This window comes from Sinocyclocheilus rhinocerous, unplaced genomic scaffold (genome assembly GCF_001515625.1).
Source record: "Sinocyclocheilus rhinocerous isolate Xijiao unplaced genomic scaffold, SAMN03320098_v1.1 scaffold611, whole genome shotgun sequence".
NCBI classification, from domain to species: domain Eukaryota; kingdom Metazoa; phylum Chordata; class Actinopteri; order Cypriniformes; family Cyprinidae; genus Sinocyclocheilus; species Sinocyclocheilus rhinocerous.
The window spans coordinates 1016256-1028326 of NW_015623515.1; the positions used below are offsets into that span (position 1 = coordinate 1016256).

Here is a 12071-nt window from a genome sequence, read left to right on the forward strand (position 1 = left end):
GTGTGTGTGTGAGTGGATGTGTTGGTTTTGCACTCTTGATGTTTTAGAGTTTCTCTCCGTCATTGCTGTGTACTTTTTTTCTGCATTGTGGCAGATTTGTAGATTGTACACATAAAAATTCTCTGAATTTTTGTGTTTTTGTCGATTTCCCATTCATTTCCTATGGTCGGTCATTTTTGACCGAAGACCACAAGTGTGACATTTTTTTTTACGACCACTTAGCCTGCTCGAATCATACCCTCGATTTTTGTGTGTGTTCACATTCCAAATGCCATAAAAGTCACCAAGTTTCCTACCATTCTGATGAAGCTGTGATTTTTAAAAATTCAAAACAGAAAATTTTTCAGTCAAAAGTGACCGAAGAGCACCATCCTCACATAATAGAACACGAACCAGCCTTCCCTTTTCTTGTCTTTCTCAAAAACACATAAAATAACACTTAATGTCAATATTTACTCTCCCAATCCAATCACATGCAAAGCATGCTAGAAACTAGAAATCAAGTTCCCTGTTAAATGCAACGAAAAATTTTAACACAATTGGAATAGGAAAACTTTCATTATACAGTGAAAACAATAAAATTAAGTTAAATTGTGTTGCATTGGCTCATTTTAATCCAGTAAAATAAAAAATCCTTTTCTGGGGGTGTAGTTGCATCATACCAGCAGGGTAACCAAACCTTCAGTCCTTGAAGGTCTCACATTATAACGACTCTGGAAAAGGTGATCATGTCCCACTTTATGACGGAGGGTTCTGTTTTGTAACAATGGAACTACAGTTTTCATATCTGACACTCGCACTATGAGCTACAAGTTATTTATCTGTTAACAGTTTTTGGAACAAAAAAAAAAACAATACTGGATGGATTTTCCACAACATTAAATTTCTTCATCATTGACATGATACAAACCAACAGCTGTTATAAATCAGCTGTAAATCCCAATTGCTTGGGAAATAAATCTTCCGTGTGCTATAAAACTATCAACGGCAACAGCATACAGGTATGTTCATTAGCATGATAAAGTTCAAACTGGGACTATTTCCTTGTCCAGTATCCTCAACAGCATACAGGCCTCCTCTGCTGCTGAATACTAGTAGAGCTCCACATACTGGGCCACAAACACAAACTCTTTGTGTGCAGGACTCTACAACACACTTTATCAATCAGTAGTGGAAGCAGCAATCTTCTATGCGGTTGTGTGCTGGAAGCAGCATCAAGACAAGTGCTGCCAAAACACTCTACAGCTTAATCAAGACGCCTGGCTTGGTCTTGGTGCTAAGAGAGGTGCTGTCTGAGGGGTGGACGTTGCCCAAACTCTCAGCCGTCATTAAGGATGCTTCGCATTTAGTCCATAAAACTGTTACTGCTCAGTAGAAAACGTCCATGGTGTTCTAAAGTGTACTGTGGTGTACTTCCTTCTTTGCTGATATCAGGACATATACGGATCTGAGAATTGCGTCAGGCAATGAATCTGTATTCTATTAGTGTACAGAAGAGATTGCTGAAGCAAATTTACAATCTACCAGTGACTAAGATTATATTCAACAAGAGAAAAACCATCATATGGTCACTGTCAGAGTTATATACATGATATTTCTACTATGTAAAAGCCAGGTTACAAAATATAAATACATTTTCTAATATTACAAAACTGAGGTTGAGTTTGTTGCAGCTCCATTAGTTTAGCAAAAAACTGCTGAGTTCATTACTGAAATTACTGAAATGAGCTGAATAGCCTTTCATTTAGATGTTATCTGGCAACAAAAAACATGCTTAGACCAGGCATTTTTAAACCAAACAAGCCTCTCCATTTCACATCCCCTCCCTCTCGCTCTTGTTCTCCTGGTGAGCACCAGCATGACTGATGTTCTCATAACCACACTTTCCAGTCTGCCTGACCACCAGAGGGGCATTAGGTCCGTGAAAAAGGCTGCCTCAAGTTCCAGGAAAAGCTAAAGGGAAATCCTACTCCTCTCAGATTCCACACTTGGAGAGGTGACAAACCTTTTCCAGCTTTAAACCTCAAGAAATTTGCTGGTTAAAATCCACATGACTCCATTAGTGTGCACAAAATAATATTTAAAAGGTATGAAATGTACGCATCAGTCTTAGCCTGCTGAGTACAAAGTACTCAACCTAGCAACAGTTTTGTTTGAAGAATGCAACAAAACCAAGATTTGAAGTAATAGTTCCTCCAACAACAAAAATGGCCATCATTTGCTCACTGGTATGTTGCCTTTTTTCCCAAAAAAAAAAAAAAAGTACCACAGATTCAGTCCAATTGACTTGAGGAATATACACAAAGATTTGGGGTATGTAAGAAATTAATGCTTTTATTCAGCAAGGGATGCATTCAGTTGATTAAAAGTGACAGTAAAGACATTATAATGTTACTATAATGTTACAAAAGAAATTGATTTCAAATAGCTGCTGAAAAACTGGTTTCCAAGTTTTCCACAAAATATATTAAGCAGAAATGTTTCAACATTGTTACTTGATTGCCAAATCAGAACATTAGAATGATTTCTGAAGGATCATGTGACACTGAAGACTAAAATACTGATGCTGAAAATTCAGCTTTGCCATTACAGGAACAAATTACATTTTAAAATATATTAAAATAGAAAAGTATTTTAAATTGTAATAAGGCATACGAAACTTCTTTCAAAAACATTAAACATTTATCTTACTGAGCTCAAACTTTTAGTGTATTCCTCTCCACTATATTCCTTCCTAGTCCTCTAAGGCCTTATGCAACAAATAGACTGAAATTTTGTTAGGAATAAGTCGTTGCTTTCCACCGTAAGCTTTTAACTTTAATATGCTGCCTTTTCACGCATCATGTCAATATAGTAACCGAGGGGAAGATTTTCAGTGAATAGAAACTTAAAGCTAATTAAAGTTAAGTTTGTTTGTCACACATAGCTACCACATGACTTCAGAAATCTACTTTAATGGGTTTTCAACCTTTTTGGAGCGACAAATATAAAAAGGAGCAGTGCAAATTCTTTTTTGTGTGTTTCTCAAAAAGTAGCAACATATGGTTTGAAAAGACACGAGGGGGAGTAAATCATTTTTATTTGCGGCTGAACTATTCTTTTGAATGAACACAGCAAAACTGCTGAAAAAAGAAGTGTGGTGAAGGTTGAAGCTCAAAGTAATGTGTTTTCAGACTGTCCAGCCACATAAAGGCTTCTTTACATTTGGGAGAGGATACTAATGGTACCATCATTATCATGCAGAGTACCACGTGTTTCTAATAGTTTCATGGTTATCCTTGTCTATTGAAAATAGAAAAACATGATTGTGCTTGAGAATAATGCAACACCACAAAGGCCACTCTGTGTATTTAGAGCGAGAAAAGAACTGAGTTTCTCAAGTGAAAGAAGCAGGAGTTTGAATTGGATTAGAGCATAATACAGTCTGACTGACCCTCCTAAACAATTAAACACACCAGGTTGTATCTCTGTTTTCATCCGTCATATGAGGCATGAGCACTGCAGTAAATACAAAAGTTACAGAAACTATGATTTAATAGTATGATGTGGGTGTGCAATAGTATGATGTTGAAGGTAAAACAGAAACTGCTATATCTTACCTCAAGGTCATTAAGTGAATGAGCCAGACTGAGTCGTTTAGCGGGACCTGATGGTCTTCGTACAGAGGAACGTCCCCTTGTGAGTGCCCAAAATAAAGACCCCTGAGGAGACAAACATTAACCAGAGTTTACAGTTACAGTTTCATAAGAGTGACTGGCATAGCAAAGGTGTGTCTTACAATACAGTGGCATTTCTATATATATAAAAAAAAACTAATTTCATTCCAGGTCACACTATATAATTGTAGAATTAAAAAATAATTACTATATAATTTACAATTGGCTACCATGCTCTTTTTTCAGTAGTGTTACTCCTAATTTAAAATTAATTTGTATTTCAATTTCAAAGGAACATAAAACAAAAAAAGTTACCATTGACCATAATATTAATTAATTATTAATATTTTCGATACATTATCTTATTGATTGTAAACAGGAAATCAGGGTAACTGCATTGAAAATGCAAAATGGCTTTTTTTTATTCTTTTATTTGTTTATGTACTTTCACAAAATTAATTTCACACATAATCGTTGATATATAAACTGCAACACCAATGACATTACAATTGGTTAAAGTGTTATTATCTACATTATTAAATAAAATCTTTGATTTTATTTATTTAATTTTATTTATTAATTTTAGATACGGTTGGCATCTAAAAAATACTTTCCAATACATAATTGATTTAGGCTTCAAAATTAAATCCGAAGGGCAAGACATGTCAGAGGGAGACAGATGCCTAGCAATAAATCATCAGTGAAAAGAAGGAAATAATAATATTCTTCTGTTCCCTTACATGGCTGACAAATTGTTGCTAGGTGACTCTCGACATTGTTAATAGAGCTAAAGCTGATCCATCCAGCGTAATCATATTGAACTGCACTAATCAACCCAATAGCTCCATCTGCTGTGCCTGTTACTTGCAGCACCATCTGTTCCTTGGCTCATTGTATTAAGCCCTTTAACTTAGCATGGTGGCAAACTGGCAAAAAACCTGCCATAAGACTGACCACAGGGCAGACAGCAAAGACAAAGCAAAGATTGTCTCATTTGATTCATAAAACAATAGTGGACAAGCTGTAAAATAGCCCATAGTAATATTATAGTGTAAATTATTTTGTTTTAAGCATCACTATTATTATTACTCATACATAAGGCTAATTACATTATTTTGCTAACCACCCAAAACACCTTAGCAACTGCATAGTTGAATGTAGACCAAGGTTTTATAGTGTAGTATAAGAACAGATTCAGATACCAAGTCATCAGAGATTTGTTTTATTCTGACCTTATTTTCCCCATCCTTATGCTTGGCTGCACTACTGAAGAACCTGGAGGTCAGCTCAAGCTGTGGAGTGAAGATCATTCTCTGAGGATGTTTGAGATCTTCTAGTGGTTTGTATCGGATAGGCGGGATTTGTTTCATAGCGGGAGGAAGGATGCTACTTTTACTTGTGGGCCCATCGGTGTCCCTTTCAACCAAGCATTCAATGCTGTTGGGACGAGACTTCTGCCAGCGAGCCTTTAAGCCAATGGAAGGTCTGTGTTGACTGGTTCTCGGTTTAGGTGGCAAGTTAGATTGCATACTAAGAGAAAGAGGAGTAAAAGCTGAACTGTCTGCCTTGGCTGAGACACCTGATTGAGTCACAGGTTGAGCAGCTCCTGCTAGCGGTTCGGACAGAAGGCACCTGCACTCGGGTTTGTTTCTGTGCTGTGAATAATATGGTGGTGGGTTGGAAATGTTTGGAGGCGTGAAGCTCCACTGGCCACTGAGACTGTCTCTATCCTCCGGCGAAGCATTTCCGATCCCGCTGTCACTGCCACTGCCATTGTTACGCGCGTTTTGTGGTTCTTCTTCAGGATTCTCGCTGTCAAGTTTCAGTCTCAGTTTTTCAATATAGTCCCCCATGTCAGAATAGAGGACGGACACAATGTGAGAAATCGAGTGTGGAGTTTGAGGAAACTCCAAACAGCCTTGAGTGTCTGGATCTGGAGTGCAGGGAATCCCAAAGTGCCCTATGATGCTTTGGTGCTCCTTGTGTTCATAAAACTCCGGATCTATGAAAAACACATGACATAATGTCTTCAGGGTGCTTGTCTGCATCCCAGCATGAATATTTTTGGTCGTATCAACCGAGACAAGGCCAAAGAACCTGCTGTCCTCCGAGCAAATGACACAAAGCGCCAGGTTCTCCGCTGGGTAAGATGCTAGAACGACATCTCGGTCATCGCAAAGCTGAACGCAGTTGCATTTGACCCTCATTATGACCAGCGAATGGGTCTTCTGCTCAATGCCAATCTGACTAATGCATTCACGAATGGCTTGCAATGCCTCCTCCTCAGATTGTGACGTTACTAGCTCCAGTTCCATGGAGTTGATGTATCCCACAATCATCGCAAAGTTCAGGATGCTGGAGTCAGATACAAAGTCATTCTGACTCTGAAGGTCTGAAAACACAGAATCCTCACTTACGACTCGAGACGTGTCATCCTGTGAAAGACTATTTGACCTACGCTGCTGCAACCAATAAGACATATCTGGTTCAGACAAAGGTCTTTGTTTTTTCTGCTTCTCTTGATGGGTGCTCATGGTGCCCTGATCAGAGATCTCAAAGACAGTATCAAAACTTCCAACCGACTGAAGCATCGGCTCCCTCATGTCCATACTGTTGGGGAAAGGATCCTTTTTTCCAGGATTGAGCCACGGCAGTTTACTCTTACTCTGACAACCCAGTTCCTCGTCACTGGAGCAGGAGGCCATGGGTGGCCTGTCACCTGATGTGACCAGCAAACACAGTGATTGTGATGACATACCAATCAGCTTCACCACAACTTCATGCGGCGCCTCGGACACGTCTGTATCGTTCACACGCAAGATGCGGTCCCCAGGCCTCAGTCCGACACTGTACGCTGGACTCCCTTTTATTATTCCCCGCAGGACACAAGGTGCTTGGCCGGCAATGGTGAACCCGTAGCCAGCTCTGCCACGCTCCATCTCCACCCTGCGCACCGCCGGGCTGGGGGGACGATCCGAATGCCTCATAGTCGACTCAGCTGGCTTCAGAACTCGCATTTTGGTGCTGGAACTCACAATAGTAGTACTTTGTACTGGTATAGTAGTTTCGTTCAGATACAGTTCCAACCATGAACAATCATCTTGCTGCACTGCTACAGATCAGACCTGAGGGGAGTAAAATGACTAAGGTTAGAATATGACACTTTTTCATTTGTTTAAATAGTTATTAAGAAGGCAAATATATGTCAAGTCAAGTGAACTTTATTTCTATAGCGTTTAATACAATAGGCATCGTGTCGAAGCAGCTTCACAGAGATAAACAGAAAAGCAGCTCAATTATAATATGTAAGATGAATACAGCGATATAAACCTTGACCACTCACTTACAAATATTGTAAATATATAATATATTTTATTATATAAACAATATTAAATTAAACATGATATTTTATAAACATCTCTACGAATTTAATTTTATATTTTTAAAAATTCACAACGCAGAACTAAGTGGCAAAACTTCAAAAAGGTTACTCAAATTGTGAAATAAGGATAAATTAAACAGTTTTTAATCGCATTTCTTCAAAAAAAAAAAAAGACAAAATGATAAACGTGAATGGTCTTTTTGAAAAAGGAAAAGACAGATACAAAACTATCCATTTGCTTTGAGAGCTCTCGTGTCACATGCCACTTTTCATTATACGTAAACAAACTTGCGTTCCAAACGCACTTCTTTCACTTAAAGTTCACGTAGTTATTAACAACAAATGTATACATCGGCGCTTACCAGCACTCTTTTTAATTCCAAAGTTTTTCTTCGTTTATTTCGGAACTCCCTTCGCGCAACGGACTTAAACCACTGCCATTCACTATTGTTGGGAATACAAAGCGTCATTCTCTTGTCGCTATGGCACCGACGTTTGCAAACTGATATCAGCTTTCTCATTGGTTGACAGAGGTGTCAATCATGTTCAATATTCAAATATATATACGGCGCTCTCATTGGCGGATGGAACAGCATTTACTACTAGGGATGGGCGATACCCCTTATTTTGTTTTCGATACGATACCGATACTTTTCAAGGCAGTATCGTCGATATCGATACCGATTCGATACTTCTGCACTAAACTTTTAAATTATGAAATTTATTAAATTATTAAATTACTAAGAGTAAAATGGGTAATGAAAACCACTTAACTTTATGTAAAATACAAGTTTACAGTTGCAGTGCATTTTTTAAAATGTTGGTTTGTATTCATGACGCCACACCCAGGTCACTGAGCACTAACGTCTTTCTTCTTATCAACTAATACCTTTCATGAAGCCCTGACGGGCCATTTCATCACAGACAAAGAAGAGAGGTGATGAAATTCATATTTGTACAACGTTTGTTGCTATTAATTACCATGTGCACAATGTAAGGCACAGCAGAAAGGATTAACTATCTTGCCTGCACATTAAGAAGAATTAAAGAGCATGTGGTGGTGCATTAGCCATTATAATGTTTGGGTGCAAGTCAGGTTCAATCTATCTGGCAACTTTTGAGAGTCTTTAAGGTTAACTGACAAATAAGGATAGGTTGAGATAATAAAAAGGAGATTAGAAAAAAATCTAGTTTTAAAAACACATGCCAAGTTCTTAAAAATGTACTCTTTCTTTATGTAAAAAATATTGCAGAAATAGGCTAGTAGGTAGTATGCCGTACTATTTTGAGTTCAGTCACTGATTTTAATTTGACAGACAACTGATTCCAATAAATAAATAAATATTTTTTTTTATATTTATTTATTTGTTTTTCCCCCCTCAAGAATTGTAACTTTTTAATGACACTTTTTTTCTCTTTTACAATCTATGGACAGTTGGACCACCTAGACATTTTTGACACCTCACAAAAATATCAAAATGACGTTTAATTCAGAAATTCATAAATGGGTGTATTATACTCATTTTAATGCGAATAGCATTTTTTTTTCTATTTTTGTATATTTTAAGATCTAAGCTAAATATGAGTGTCAGCATATAAACTGCTACTAAAACAATTGCATTTTGTAACATTTAGTAACATGTTACATTTTGCTAAATTGTGCTATGCTATAACACTGTAACGCTGAACTGTAATGCTACTAACTAAACTAAGATTGTCCTCTTCCATTTCGAATCCTTGTCAGCCTAATTCAGTTTACATTATCACCAACCATTTGGTGTTATCTGTCTGACCTGAACTTCTGACCTTCTGGAGTTTTCTTGAACACGGTATCCTTTTAAAGAATGCCTTAAAAGAAATCTGAAATCTTTTAGATGCCAGTCAACCATGATTGACATTACATTGTCTAAATAATTAGCCAGGAATTAGCAACTAACACAGCGATTAGAAATCAAATGAATCAGATTTCATAAACAACACATTTTTGTGTCACATAACAATCACCATTTCACTTTTGAGAACTACATTTTGATTCAGATTTGAATCAGATGTGGATAAATAGTGATTTCTTCAGAAGTTTCTTGCTTAGGATACATCTGTCAACATTTTTGAATAACATATTTATAGTAGAAGACTGAACAGAGCCTAAACAGGTCTAAAATGTACAGCTAACTAGTTGGTTATAGCTTTTATACTTAGCATATAGCAACACTTCCTTAGCAAAGACAAAAAAGGTCCATATCCCGAGGTCACTGTCACTCAGTTGTAGTTGTTCCTAAACCCTTTGAGGCCGGTGGGTTAGGCCAAGAAGGGGCAGACGGAGCAGGAATCATCTTCTCCAGGAGGTTCATCATTCGTTCCTGAAGCTGGAGGCTCTGCACCTGCAGGAAGTTCTGCTGATGCATAACGCGGCGAACTTCATGACATGCCTCCTCAACAGCGCGGCTTATCCTGCGTTGCTCCTGCAGCATTGCGTCCAGGACACGCAGCTTCTTTCGGCGCAGTGACATGTGTGAAAGCCTCCGCCTCTTATGTGGCTGTGACCTGCAGATGGACAGCCATGCATTTATAATTGCACAATTATGAATCTGAAACGGATCTGTGATCAGATCGAACATGTTACCTGGTCTCAAAAGAACTCTCTGAGTTCTCTGTTAGGCCTTCCTCCTCATCGTTGATTTCTCTCTCCTCTGAGGAACCAGTGTACTCGGGTAGAAACCCACTTGGTGGAGCTGACTGGGGCACAGAAGTCTCGAGCTGAGAAGTGGAGGGGCCAGATGTCGAGAGGTTCGGTGGGCTCATATGGGCATGGTCTGGTATCTTTGACAAGATCCTCTCAATAGATTTGTAGTACGGCCAGTCAGGTGTAGCATTGCTTCCATTTGCTGTGTACTTCAGCTTCCTGTTTAAAAAGATACTGTTAAAGTCCTACTTCATATTGTCTCATATTGTTGTAGTGTAAAAATTAGCTTAAACCCTGTAAGTCCCACTGTTGTAATATTACAATATCAGTTTTAGCTTGACTAAAATAAAGCTGCTCATGTTTTTTTTTCTCTCTCACTCTAAGACCACATTTACACAACTAATAGATCCTATTGGTTAGCCTTGCAATGCTATTGGATGCTAGATTTAAAAAATAGGCCTGTTTACCTGGCCATAAACTCACACAACCTGCAAACTTCCCATGAAACACATCTTCTTGTTTTACTGGACTGGATAAATCTACATTTATCTGGTGGTGGTTGAGGAGATTCCCCCTTTCTATGTAAAGCGCTTTGAGTGCCCAGAAAAGGAAGGAATTATTACATTCAAGTGAGTAAAATGCCTAAAATATTTTTTCTGTGATTAGTAATGTCTAGATCGTGTAGATATTAAGGTATTGTTGAATGCATTAATCATTTTAAATTTTGAGCTTATGTCAGTGTTGTAATTTTACAACACTGGGTTAAATGGGTAGCAAAATTTGCCTGTGCACCTTACACATTACATGGATGAATTGTGCTTCTCACTTGTTCCATGTGAAAAAATAATACTAGAAACATACTGTTTTTGATCATTCACAAGTTTTAAATTTATTTTTTGTTACCATTTTGAGATTCAATCAAGATTTTATGATAATTAAATAAGTTCAAGTTGAAGAATAAATTATTTCTTTGAAAATTTTAAAGTATTTTTGAAGCAATATTTTAAACTATTTGTATCTTATCATTTATAAAATGTCCTGTTGTTTTTTCTAGACGTTGCTTGTTTGCCCTAATATCTGCTTGCTGCATGAGGGACAGGTGATAATGTTCTGGAATGTGGGAGGTATCGGTGCTATTAGCATGATAACTAAAGGACACAATAAGCTATCAGACAGTATTGTGTGAATTCTGTGGAATGGGTGAATTCTGTGAATGGGTGAATTCTTTAAAAGGTGTAAGTATATTGGGGTTAATTTGCACTGATATTTTTAGCCTGGAAATAATCTTTTTTTTTTTTTTTTTTCATTTTAGAATGTCACCAGCCAAGAAAGACTGTCTCATCATATGTGTGATATCACTGTTACCATGCAAAATGGGAAAAGTGACTTTGAGATGGACTCTGATACAAGAGAAGAAAGTTTTAATGTCAAGTCATGATGAATGTTTTAAAGCTTTCATTCAGTTCATCAGGTTCCCTTTCAAGGGAACTTCGAACTGCGTCCTCTAGGGGTCGCTATGGGGAATGCCTCGTCGTGACCCGTGTCTGAAGCATACATTCAAAAAACACCAACAACATGTTGGCCGTCGACAGCCCATGACGTCACTACCAGTGCGACTATAGTATAAATAAGCGCCAGTAGAACACGTCGTTCTCTTCTTCGTCTTCACTGATTGTTTTGTTTGAAGCGTGCATTCCGTGGTAAGAGCGATCTTTCTTCCTTCATTATGGCGAGCACTAGGATGATGTTATTTCCCTAACATCGTCTGATCCAGGGGCCAGTGCTCTGCTGGGTTCGGCCCAGGAAGAGCAGGAGATGTCTGAGGAGGGCGAAGAGTCTGAGGCTGAGCCCTCCCAATCCTCCTGCCCTGCGTATGATGAGCTATTGGAGGTTATGGATCACGCCACGGCGAGGCTTGACTTGCTGTGGAAGCGGGCCAAGAAAGTGACGTTGCGAGGTTGTCTCGATGAGTGTTATCTTTCTGACCATAGCCCTCCAGCTCAGGTGAGCCTTCCTTTTCTTCCTGATCTCCATACAGAGATCGAGAAGGAATGGAAGAGGCCGTTTTCCTCACGCATCCATCGGTTTTCCGGGCATCTCTGAGCAGATGCTTGGGAAGCTCTTAACTCCATGCTATGGTAAGTGCACACGCTAAGCTTTGTGCACTTTCTGAAATCCACATGGTGGTAAATGTGCACGCTGAGCACTTTGCGCACTTTCTAAAATTCACATAGTGGTAAGTGTGCACGCTAAGACTCTGCGCACTTTCTGAAATCCTGTATGGTAAGGGTTACGCGTTATTAGCCTCGTTCCCTTTCTCTGAGTTGGTTTAGACCCCGGTACCTTGGGC

General features: G+C 38.6%; 2 protein-coding genes across 2 annotated transcripts in view; both read right to left on the reverse strand.

The window, feature by feature from the left end:
* LOC107710430 (regulator of G-protein signaling 12-like) overlaps positions 1-6657 on the reverse strand; it is a 39108-nt gene extending 32451 nt beyond the window's left edge. The window contains exons 1-2 of the mRNA XM_016515232.1: positions 4889-6657; positions 3600-3701 (exon numbers count right to left, since the gene is read on the reverse strand). Coding sequence (XP_016370718.1) covers positions 3600-3701; positions 4889-6643 — 1857 coding nt within the window. The 5' untranslated portion in view covers positions 6644-6657. The remainder of the gene's footprint in view (positions 1-3599; positions 3702-4888) is intronic.
* A 2636-nt stretch (positions 6658-9293) lies between these two features.
* The window catches only part of LOC107711544 (myb/SANT-like DNA-binding domain-containing protein 1), a 5046-nt gene continuing 2268 nt past the window's right edge, over positions 9294-12071 (reverse strand). Inside the window, exons 2-3 of the mRNA XM_016516568.1 lie at positions 9662-9936; positions 9294-9582 (exon numbers count right to left, since the gene is read on the reverse strand). Coding sequence (XP_016372054.1) covers positions 9294-9582; positions 9662-9936 — 564 coding nt within the window. The remainder of the gene's footprint in view (positions 9583-9661; positions 9937-12071) is intronic.